Here is an 11,305-nt window from a genome sequence, read left to right on the forward strand (position 1 = left end):
ACTATTTGATATCGACGAACTAGCAAACAAAAACAGGATAGGGCGGTCATGCGATCGCATGGCAAAAACACTGAAAACTCATGCGATCGCATGAGGTACTGTAGCAGGCCACATACTATAAAAGCTCGATTCATTCCTCTGTATTATTATTTTTTATATTATTATTATTATTATTATTATTATTATTATTAAGATTAATATTATTATTATTATTAATCTTATTATAATATTATTATTAGTAGTATATATACCTAAAATACTACGACGAGGTTATGAGCGTGTCACCTTCAAAATAGGTTTTTGAGCGGGATAGATCTAAGGAAATTATGAGTTATTGTCAAGGAGGTTATGGGTAATGTTCGAGGGTATATTTGTGAATCAAATCTAGTGTTTATCATCTCTGTTGCGTCTACGTACTTTTCTACAATATTGAATCTCAATATTGATACGTAAGCACTCATATTTTATCTTTTATACATTAATTGTGTATCCATGTCTAGTGCTCGAGTATATATATTTATGCATGCTTGTATGCTAAATTTTGTCGTTAAACAGTTATGATGAATCACGAAGTAAATACATATATTACTGGTAAAAGGTATATGATATACATGTTTTTGGAAAGCTGGCGAAAAATCAATAACTTTTCATTTAGATATCGAATAATTTCGATGAACGGATTAAAAGATATGATCAACTGAATTATGAACATGCACCAATAAATTTGAATTTGAATGTACTTTTACTTCAATTCACACGCCAACTTTTAGGTACCCAATATATGTCATCATTGAATAGCAGTTTTCTTTTTCCAATATCAACATGCATAATGGCGTGATATTATTTTCGTTTCCAAAAAATATGCATTTAATTACATTTAACTAAAAAAATCGTCCCACAAGGAAAACAACTCAAACCCTATTTAGTCATTATCCCTCTATATATAGTGACCCACTCTCCAACTTGAACTTCACTCAACTACCAAAACATTACAACACATACAGATACAGTAATATCATAATCTCAATAGCTAACGAATCTTACAATTTCATTGAAGATCTTGATACTATCAAAGATTCATGGAAGCTTAAGGTTAAGCTCCTAAGTGTGTGGAAAACTTACTATAATGTTGAGATGATACTAATGGATGAAAAGGTATTTTTCATACTGATTTTCATGTTTAAAAGATGCACATATCTCATAACTTTATTATTGATTTATAATAATTAATCTTATGTATGTTGCTTTTGTAGAGTGATAAGATTCATGCTACCGTGAAGCATGGTTTAATGCACAACTTTGAATCGGTTCTGGAAAAAGGTGATGTGGTCATGTTAAGCAAGTTTATTGTGGGTGACAATAAGAAGCTGAAATATCCCATGACCCAGCATAAGTACAAATTAACCTTCTTGCGTGGTACAAATATCATAAGATGTTTAAGCTGGAATGTCCCTGTTAACGGTTTCAATTTTTTTTTCCATTTTCTGAGATTTCTCTCCATGGTCAAGATGAACATTTACCCGTTGGTACTGATACATTCTTAAATATAATTTGTATTCGATTACTTTCCATATTTATACATATACATATAATGGTGATGCGTATGGTCGTTAATGTGCTTAGATGTATCTTTTGAACTCATTTTCTATAGATATTATTGGGGTTGTTCAACATTGCACTGATCTGGACGTGTACAATAAAATGAAAGATGGATGTGAAGGAGGTGAAATAGGGGGAAAAATGACTTTGGATGTACAAGATGCGAAGTAATCTAACACCCATTTTTAGCTAAATAATAAATGTCTATAAATATGCATCTTATATGTTGTACATTTGCGTTAATATTTTACTCTATTCTGTAGTGGAGTGGAGTGTAGTTGAATCAGGTATCTCCAGTCCCTTTCTTGATATTAAGTGAGTGTATATTCACTAAATAAAATTACTCTTTTATATCTTAATTGTAATTTTAATTATTAGACACTTTGATCTTCATTGCAGTTGTTTACACAATTGGAGTTCAAAATCGTGGTCTTCCTCACGCACACATTCTTCTGTTTTTTAAATTGAAATCTACTGATAAGTTACCAACTCAACATGTTGACCGTATTATTTCTTTTGAAATTCCAGACAAAGTTGAAGATTGAGAAGTGATGAACTTGCAAGATTGTTTTGCTTTTGTCAGTTATTGTTAAGTAATTTGAGACTATGGTGTTTGATTGTAATTCTTATCAAGTTTTGAATGTTGTTGTTTTTAATAGTTGCAAAAACATTGATGTATTATATTATGTTGAACTTCGTGTATTTGAACAAGGTTTCTCTAATACAGTTTTCATATGTGGATGTAGTCTTTTGACTCTCCTTAATGATCATATTTCAGCTTCAGGTAAACTACAACCTACAATAGGCAGACGCTTTGAATCGAGGCATGAGATATATTGCGCATATAAGAGAAGGATTTTTACACGCAACTTCCACTCTATCATATACTTTATGGAATAATGTTTGATGAGAAATTGAAGATGTGTCAAGTACTTTTAGTTGTGTACGATTTCTTTAATCAATTGTTGTAAATAAGTGTGGTTAATGGCAACAGATTTCCTTATCCATAAAAGTTGTTGAAATGTTAATAATACTAAACCCGTGTTTTCACGGGTCACTGAACTAGTATATATATATATATATATATATATATATATATATATATATATATATATACATGAAAGTAAGAGAGATAATAACATAAGCTTCAAAACTAACTTTTATCCGTAATACATAGCAGTTACATTTGACTTTTATGTGACGATTATTAATATTTACAAGTATTTTATGTACAATAACGATGGTTTTAAGGTTTATCATTTAGAAACATTTTATATTAAGCTATTTTTTCAATGATAACCTAAAAATTATCTTTATTAAATCGAACATGCATACTTTGTACATTGAGAATAACTACTCACTATTTGAAAATAACTAGTCTCAACCAACAAAGTGTAAAACTACTTCATGCATAAATTTACTTCTTAATGATATCCCTTTTAATTTCTGCCGTCATTAGAAAAATATCTGAAATTAAATTGTCCCTCTAGACTTTGAGTAACTCTTATAAAACCATATACACCATTATGATAATTAGTACAGTATGTCATATTAACACCTTCTTCTAGACCTTCGAGATGAACACCATTTTAGAAGTCACTATGATATGATAGGAACCGTTGTTGCAACGAAATATAGTATGCAGACACAAGGTTAAGGTTAAAGAAATTGTCCAACAACCTTGGACCCATGTTTTAAACTATGCTATATATATAATTTGTCCTTATATCAATGTCATTGCTATATAAGATGAAATCTGATTCAATGGCGTGCTAAGAACAACAAACTTAACTATGGCTTATACAAGTGCTATTTCATTCGTTGTTCTTATATTTTGCTTATTCTCGATATCTAGAGCTCTTCGTAACCTGAATTTATTCAACAAACAACATGACTCGGTTAGTGAGGTTGGTATATGTAGCTTACTGATCGAGACACAAGGCTACACATGCGAAGAACACACGGTATGTATAATGTATTCACTGTTCACTCTTTTATCACAAGGAGTGGCGATATTGGTTTTCAGTGTTTCTACTAAAGATTCTATTAAAACCTTGAGGGGAAAAAAGTTAGAAAGTTGTTCAGTGTTTAAACAAAATAACATAATTTTTATTATTATTCAATGTAAATAAAATGGTTCAATTTAATGGAAAAAGATACTTCACTCGTTCCAAATTAATAGTCATGTTTTAACTTTAAGAGTCTTTATTTCTTAAATTTAATTTTAAATAATTTATTGCGTTATACGGAGTATAATATTTGATGAAAGTTATATCAAATGAAAGTACATATAAAATTTAGTTTATTCAAGTCCCGTGGCCTTTTAACCAAGAGGGCCATTGGCCTGGCGGTATTGTGGTAGTCCTTTTAACCAAGAGGTTGAGGGTTCAAGTCCCGTCGTGGACATATTTCGTGGTTTATTGTAAATATTCGTGTAAAGTGTGTGTGAGTTTGCATTTCAAAAAAAAAAAAAAAGTTTATTCATATAAATTTAATCAAATGATTTATTACACGAAAAAGTTATTTATAGCCAAATTTAAGAAATAAAAACTTTCAAATCTTAAAATTGGTACCAAAGGAATACCAAATTAAAGTTTGCGTGTTCATTGTCATCCAAATTTTATCGTGCTAAAAAACATTTTGCCTTTGACCATCATGCAACACTTTTTGTTTATACGTTCAAATTGAATCATTTTATTAAATAACTAATTGTGCGTTCTTGTGATATAAACTAGTTGTGTTTGGAAATTAAGGTAGATAATGTGTGTTTTGTGTTTTTATATTGGATTAGGTAACAACAAAAGATGGTTACATACTCAGCATGCAACGGATTCCAGCAGGACGAGATGGTAAAAAGGCGAACAAGCCACCAGTGTTGTTACAACATGGGTTGCTTATGGTAAACTAGCGATCTAAACGTTAATTATAACCAGTATGGTTACATACAACATGTGTGAAATTGATATTTCTATATTTCACAGGATGGCGGGACATGGGTTTTGAACTCTCCGAATGAATCACTTGGGTTTATTTTGGCAGATAACGGGTTTGATGTGTGGATAGCAAACACACGTGGAACTAACTATAGTCGCTCCCATACGTCGCTCAGTCCTAGCGATCCGGTCTATTTTCTTTATAATGTCATGTCATGTCATTACAACAAAGGAGCCTTTTACTCACACAACATTTTGCAACGACAAGTCCTCGGGGAAAGTCTTTACGAATGACATGTCGTCGCTAATATGTCGTTGGACAAGCTTCGTCGCGAAATGTTTTATCCGACGCCTAGTTTTTATAACATTTAATACGGTTAATTTGTAGAATAAAACCAAAATTATGAATACTTAATTTCTTTTTTCAAAATAACCAATTAAATTATATTCATTAAAAAGAAAATTGGTCTATGCCGACGACATGTCAGTAATAGTTGGCTGGAAATATTTTAATGTTTGCCGCCCAGAAAAAGGGAAAATAAAAAATGGTCAGCATCCTCGACGAGATGTCTTCGGTATAATTGGCGGGAAATATTATCATGTTTGCTGCCAAGACAGAAAAGTGAAAAGAAAATTAGTAAATTATTGTTGAAGACCCTCTGACGACATGTCTCGGGGATGGGTTGGTAAAAAGAAAAACTCGAAAAGTCTGACACTGAAATGGATTTTTTGTCGTCTTTTAAAATGTTACCATAAATGTTTGGTGTAAAACAATGTATTTTGTGTTGCAGGCATATTGGGAATGGTCGTGGGATGAACTGGTAGCCTTTGATCTTCCGGCTTCAATCCAATTTGTGCACAATAAAACGGGCCAAAACTTACACTATGTTGGTCATTCCTTGGTAATTAAGTCACGTTAAGACGTTAAGTGGTTATTTCTATCATTAATTGTGTCTTAATCTAAGATATGATCATCTATTAGGGAACCTTGATAGCTTTTTCAGCATTTTCAAAAGACCAGACATTGAGCTTGTTGAGATCAGCTGTGTTGCTCAGCCCAATTGCGTATTTAGGACGAATGTCGTCAACTCTCGCAAGAGCTGGTGCCGACGCTTTTCTAGGCGAAGTAAATAATCATTCGTATCACCCCTCAATATCAAAATCTTAAAAATAACAACTAATGACGGTTTCTGTTATAACAGGACTTATACTGGTTAGGCCTACATGAATTTGCACCAAGAGGGTAAGATACACCTATCACATCTAAAATTAAACATTTCATTTCATAATCTTGTAAGCACATCAGAATGTATTATACCCCGTAACACATTAACAATACTAAAATAAATGTGCTTATCAAATTATGTAGGAAAGCTGTTGCTGATCTTATGAGTGTTATTTGCCATATGCCAGACAACGATTGTAGTAACTTGATGACCTCATTTACGGGTATTTAAACGATTAGATATACATATATTATGTTAAAGCAACATGCATGATAAAAAGTTGAGTTTTGTAATGAATGTAGGGCAAAACTGTTGTGTGAACTCTTCCATGACAGATAAGTTTCTTGAACATGAACCGCAGTCTACATCGACTAAGAACATGATCCATCTCGCTCAAAGTAAAACATTTTTTCCCATGAATACTTTAAAACACAACACAATGCACGTCGAGTTACCTTTTCTTTCAACTCATATATATTACGAAATACGATTTAAGATTTGATTATATATATTGGTTGAAAATTTGTGCAGTGATCAGAAGTGGGACTATAACAATGTACGATTATGGTAATGCGGATGATAACCAAAAACATTACGGGCAGTCCACACCTCTAATTTATGACATGGGAAGCATACCTCGAGACTTCCCAATGTACTTGAGCTATGGAGGGGCGGACGAGCTTTCTGACGCGGCAGATGTCAAGACGTTACTTGATATCTTCAAGCATCATGACCCAAATAATCTAGTTGTACAATTCAGGAAAGATTATGCACATGCTGATTTTATTTTTGGAGTAAATGCTAAAGATGTTGTCTATGATCATGTAATGGCTTTCTTCATGCTTCATTAGGATTGTTGTTAGTGATATAATTTGATAATTTTAATATATAGATTATAGATGAGTAATATTTGTATATGATATATAAGTGAACAATTTTAAGATAGAGTAATGATTAGGAGTTGATATATTCACAAGAAGTCTCATGATCAAAACTCATTAGTAGCATATCTTGGAAAGACTGCAAAAAAGTCAAAAATGGTTACCACTTATAACATGGTTAGGCCACTTACATATGAGTAAAATTTACCCTTTTCCCCATAGATCTCTAAATAGATCAGAAAAGCTTATCCAGTTTTCTTTCGATGATCATGCTTGAACCCCTGACCCTGAAGGATTAATGTGCAAGGTACAACATATAACTATATGGCCAAATTCATTTGAGTCTTCGGGGTCACACACATATACACCGAGACGTCAAATAAAATATATATATGATGCATATATATTACTCAAGTAACAAAGTAGTAAATCGAAATTAATTCATTTACTATTCATATGAATAGTAAATGGAACGAAATTAATTAATTTACTATTCACATAAAAGCGACATATATAAATTATTAATTATAAGTTACATAACATACCCCTAAAGTATTTGAGAAATACGACTTTAGAAACGTAAAAGGGAATCAAATATTTGCAAGATTTTGCAATATTTTATTCCACCGAATTTTGGACTCGTTTTACAAAAGTCGTTTAACTTATTAGATTTCATATATTACATATATGGATATGGAATATTTCTATATATGTAGAGATAATGAAAGAAATCATATCACACACAAACCCACTTGTATAACTCTTCATATTCTCTTAAACAAATCAAATTCGATTTATGGAATACACTATTCCATATTAGTACAACTTTTAACAATCATGATGGATGACAACATGATTTTCTAAGATTAGACTTTTACTCCGATCTCCTTCAGAGTTATACGGAGTATTATATATTATTTTATTATAATAATTTGATTATTATAATAAGTTACTTGGGTTTGGACAAGCATCCATTGACGGTCGTTTGAAGTGTAGTGTGGACTATCCTAAGAGACGGTCATATTTTTGATCGTAGGTTTCTCTCCTTCAATCAGTTTCTTCAAGAAATGTTTCTCTCCTTCAATCAGTTTTTTCAAGAAAGGTATATCGTTTACTCACTTTGTGAATTACATATTTTGACAATTATTAGTGGTGTAACTGGATCTTTGAGATCGTTAATCATGTGCATGTTTTATTAAATTTAAATATATGAATATTTAATTTTGTAAATGATTTATAAAATAATAATTGACTATTATTTTAACTATCCGTTGCGTTAATCTGATTTAAAAGTACACACGATTTTTCAACAGTGGTATCCGAGCCGCTTTTACACCATCTTAATTGTCGCGTGATTTTCTTTAGATTTAGCTTTGTGGTGAATTGGTAAGAGTCAAAACCTTTATGGTTTTGAAAGTCAACTTTGTTGATTACCTCATGACGCACGAATAAGATCTGAAAAAAGTCACTGTTATAAATTTTGAATTTATTTATTATGGCTTGAATAATTGTTGTTTATTTCATTCCATGGTTGTACACATGCATTGTAACTATGGACAAGCCATATGTAGGTTTTAATAATGTAGTTATTAAAAATTATGATTGCACACATAGCCCATAATATTCCGACCTATGTATGATTGTTGTGATTGTTGATTACGGCAATATTAAGTCATATTGATTATTTATTTTTTTATAAGAAATGCCATTTTGAAGCCAAAGTTGTATTATATTTATTTTTCATTTTCATAGTATTGTATTTAAGTTTATTCTAAATTGTAAAAGTATTAGATTAGTTATATTTGTCAATTTTAAATAAATGTAATAAGATGAAGATTAAAGATAAAGATGCAATGTGGAGTTTGACTTAGAAGATGGCGAACATGTCAATTTGACAACGATGACGTTTGTCAAGTTTTCACTTGATTCTTAAATTAAGTGGGAGCTACGATATTACTCTTAGTTTGACCTCTTGATCCCATGTCGGCTCATGGGATCAAGCATAGGATTTTTGGGCTAGGCTATGTGTATGTGATACATGGTTGTGTTTTATTTTACGCATTTATATTTAATTGTTGATTATAATATATGCTAAATGTTTTTGATGAAAACATTAAATAAAACCGGTAACGAGTTTCAAATATTAAAATTGATGAATTTAAAAGGTTAAACTCTAACGAGTTTAAAGTTAAATAATTTTGAGACTCAAGTTATATATGTTTTTGATGAAAACATTAAATAAAACTCTAAACGAGTTTCAAAGATTAAAATTGATGATTTTAAAATAAGTTAAATTCTAACGAGTTTAATGTTAAATGTTTTTTTTTTTTAAACTCAAATAATATATATGGACGACATCTTTTAAAACTGTTTTAAAACGATACACGTTTGTGTATTTGTTATTTTTTTGCTAGAAATTAAATAACAAACTAGACACATAAACACGATCGACATATATAATTGGTTAAAATGATTTTTAACAAATAGTGTAGCGAATCTTGTGTGTATGCATTATTCGTTGACACAAACATTTTCAAATACCCATCAAATTTAAGTCATGCCATCCAATGAGCTTGCAAACACTCCTCGTTATTTTTCTAACCTAGTAAGACTAGCATGAATTATAACCACGAGGTGGAATTTCTAATCTAGTAAGACTGGCATGAATTTTCACTGTTTCCAAATTGGACGACTTAATCGTATTCACGGTGAGACCTGAGTTCGAGGCAAGGATGAGACGAACATGTCAGTAGATAATAGTGGTTTGTTGAACTACATATATCTCAAGGTCTCATAAAGATCTAAGAGTTGCACTTGTAATGTAATTGGTACCCGCTACCTACCAATAGACTCCATAACTGCTAGCTGATCAACAGATGTGACTATGGAACCTCTATGTGGATCTTGGGCTTTCGTAAATTAATTGTTTTTAAAAATTATAAAAACTTGGGTAGTTAATTTATTAAAGCTCAATATCGAAAAGACTAAATTGAATCATATATCTGTTGTAGATGTCAAACAATCAAAACGCAAACCAAAACACTTTCTTCTTTGTTGGAGAAAGATAAACTCAATGTTCAAACTTCCCAAACTGACACCGAAATCTGAGAACTGTTCTCAAACATAAATGGAAGTTGAATAAAGTTTAGAACTCATATCCTTTCTTCCTGTTGTGGCAGTTGTTGCTGCTCAGCAAAATGTTTATCGAATGTTGTTCGATGATCAGGAAGAAATATGATTGAAGGGTGAAAAAGAATAAGCCGAATACTTTATGGAAGGAAAATGACAAATCATTTGCTAGAAAAAATATTTCACCTTCCAAGAAGGAAAGCCCAACAAAAGACGCCGAATGTTTCCATTGTGGAAAGGTTGGCAATTGGAGAAGGAAGTTGTCCTATCTTCCAATCTGAGCTGAGAAAAGGCAACGCTGGTGTGATGACTCGGAAATTTCTGACCAAATTTAAACTTAATCTTTGTATGATTAACGTTTCCAACACGATAAGCAAAGTCTGTAATGTTGAGTCTCAAAGTTTTGGAACTATATTCATGTAATCAATTATTCTTTGACTGTTCTCGAAGATTCACGAACAATATATATATATAACTTAATGTGCATATATATATACATGATTTCAAGTTATTTAGTAAATGATGGTAACATTCGATTATTGATTCGATTGATGTTTAGATAAGTTAACTAAAACGTTTAAGATGAACCAGTAAAACACTAATTTGCTACAGTATTTTCGAATTGCTACAGTACCCGAAAAGCTACAGTGTTTTCGAAAATCACTATTTGCTACAGTAAAAAAACTTTGCTACAGTAACTTTGCTACAGTAAAACACTATTTCAAAATGAAAATGTATATATGTATATGTATATACTACGAGACGATGATTTATAGAAGTAAATGACCAAAACACTCGAAAGTTTAAGATATACTTTGAGTGGTATAGTTTATGGATAACTTAAGGCTATATTTTGACAAAGGTACGTGACACGAAACGTAAAATGCAAGTTTTCTAAATGTACGAAAGAACGTTCGAAAAACCGGAACCGGTACATAAGTCGAGTGATGACGTACGACTTATCGGAACTAAAATAACAAATCAACTATGCACGTGAATTTAATATAATATATAATTAATTATATAAATTATATATTATAAATATAATTAATAAATATGTCGACAATCGTAGGACAAAACAGATGTGAGCTGGATTTTTCAGCCATGCGATCGCATGGCAAACCAGTGCAAACCCCATGCGATCGCATGGGGTACTGTAGCAGGCCAGATACTATAAAAGCTCGAACTGGTTCAGCTTGTTTCTTCATTTTTTTTACTCGTATCATTTAAATTATTTATTTTATTATTATTATTATTATTATTGTTATTATTATTATTATTATTATTATTATTATTATTATTAAGATTAATATTATTATTATTATTATTATTATTATTATTATTATTATTATTATTATTATTATTATTATTATTAATTAGTATTATACATAAAATACTACGACGAGGTTATGAGCGTGTCACTTTCAAAATGGATTTTCGAGCGGGATAAAGCTAAGGAAATTATGGGTTATAACTATGGAGGTTATGGGTAATGTTCATGGGTAATATTCGCCAGTCAAACCTAGTGTTTATCATC

The 11,305-nt window shown here is 31.1% G+C and overlaps 1 protein-coding gene across 1 annotated transcript; it reads left to right on the forward strand.

Annotated features, from left to right (window-relative positions):
- The first annotated feature begins 3,392 nt into the window (after positions 1-3,392).
- LOC139887972 (triacylglycerol lipase 2-like) lies at positions 3,393-6,609 on the forward strand. Its single transcript, XM_071871013.1, has 9 exons — positions 3,393-3,563; positions 4,391-4,498; positions 4,581-4,721; positions 5,324-5,434; positions 5,515-5,658; positions 5,735-5,775; positions 5,902-5,981; positions 6,061-6,156; positions 6,290-6,609. The coding sequence occupies exons 1-9, from the start codon at positions 3,393-3,395 to the stop codon at positions 6,607-6,609; spliced, it is 1,212 nt and encodes a 403-aa protein (XP_071727114.1).
- The last annotated feature ends 4,696 nt before the right edge of the window (positions 6,610-11,305 follow it).

The sequence above is a fragment of the Rutidosis leptorrhynchoides genome, chromosome 2 (assembly GCF_046630445.1).
Source record: "Rutidosis leptorrhynchoides isolate AG116_Rl617_1_P2 chromosome 2, CSIRO_AGI_Rlap_v1, whole genome shotgun sequence".
Classification (NCBI taxonomy): Eukaryota; Viridiplantae; Streptophyta; class Magnoliopsida; order Asterales; family Asteraceae; genus Rutidosis; species Rutidosis leptorrhynchoides.

Bases quoted from the DNA above. Each gene is read 5' to 3' on its own strand.
- LOC139887972 (XM_071871013.1), top strand. From the start codon at position 3,393: ATGGCTTATACAAGTGCTATTTCATTCGTTGTTCTTATATTTTGCTTA. The intron at 4,499-4,580 runs GTAAACTAGCGA...TATATTTCACAG, and splicing joins TACAACATGGGTTGCTTATG to GATGGCGGGACATGGGTTTT. The intron at 5,435-5,514 runs GTAATTAAGTCA...ATCATCTATTAG, and splicing joins ACTATGTTGGTCATTCCTTG to GGAACCTTGATAGCTTTTTC.